Source organism: Tupaia chinensis, unplaced genomic scaffold (genome assembly GCF_000334495.1).
Source record: "Tupaia chinensis unplaced genomic scaffold, TupChi_1.0 Scaffold144168_1, whole genome shotgun sequence".
Taxonomy (NCBI): Eukaryota; Metazoa; Chordata; class Mammalia; order Scandentia; family Tupaiidae; genus Tupaia; species Tupaia belangeri.
Genome location: NW_006204024.1, coordinates 773,845 through 774,855, shown reverse-complemented (window position 1 = coordinate 774,855; position 1,011 = coordinate 773,845). Strand labels below are relative to the sequence as shown.

Below are 1,011 nucleotides of genomic sequence, written 5' to 3'. Positions count from 1 at the left end.
GCGGTGCTAGCCACACCTCCGAGGGCTGGCTGGGAGGAGGACCAGAACAGCAGGGAGACCCAGAGGCGGGCGGAGCATGCGGTGCCCTGGCCACTGGTGATGTGTTGCCCGGCGCAGCCTCAGCCTCAGCCTCCCACTGTGTCCCAATCCTTCATCTTTCCCAGCTCCCCTCCCCTCTGGCCTCTCCATTAGGGAACAGGTGGCTTTAGATGCCCAGCTCCCGCCCTGAGCTCGGCACACAGCTGCAGGGGATTCAGGGCACGAGCCGGGCGTTGGAGGACCCGTGCACATCTGGCACTGCCCTGTCACAGCCACGTGACCTGGGAGGGGTGCCCTAGCCGCTCTGAGCCTCGGTGTCCCCCGCAGGAGAGGGGGGTCAGGCAGCACTGCATGGCAGGTGGCTCTGAGAGGCTGGCAGCCCGCTCGCGTGGGTGTGCACAAGGACCCGCTACGCAGAGGCTGGCGCCCGGTGGCAGGAGGAGCCCAGGCCGGGCAAGCCCGCTGACACAGCCCCCACTGCAGGACACCCAGGAGTTCCTGCGCTGCCTGATGGACCAGCTGCACGAGGAGCTCAAGGAGCCGGCGGTGGCGGCAGCGGTGCTGACTGACACGCGGGACTCAGACTCTAGCGACACAGATGAGAAGCGGGAGGGCGACCGGAGCCCATCCGAGGACGAGTTCCTGTCCTGCGACTCGAGCAGTGACCGGGGTGAGGGCGACAGGACACCCAGGAGTTCCTGCGCTGCCTGATGGACCAGCTGCACGAGGAGCTCAAGGAGCCGGCGGTGGCGGCAGCGGTGCTGACTGACACGCGGGACTCAGACTCTAGCGACACAGATGAGAAGCGGGAGGGCGACCGGAGCCCATCCGAGGACGAGTTCCTGTCCTGCGACTCGAGCAGTGACCGGGGTGAGGGCGACGGGCAGGGTCGCGGCGGGGGCGGCTCGCAGGCCGAGGCGGAGCTGCTGATGTCAGACGAGGCGGGGCGCGCCACATCGGAGACGGAGCGGC

The 1,011-nt window shown here is 68.5% G+C and overlaps 1 protein-coding gene across 1 annotated transcript in view; it reads left to right on the top strand.

Annotated features, from left to right (window-relative positions):
• The window catches only part of USP20 (ubiquitin specific peptidase 20), a gene marked incomplete in the record, with an annotated part of 41,045 nt that overhangs the window by 22,568 nt on the left and 17,466 nt on the right, over positions 1-1,011 (top strand). The window contains 2 exon segments of the mRNA XM_014583215.2: positions 523-686; positions 887-985. Of these exon segments, the coding sequence (XP_014438701.1) occupies positions 523-686; positions 887-985 (263 nt within the window).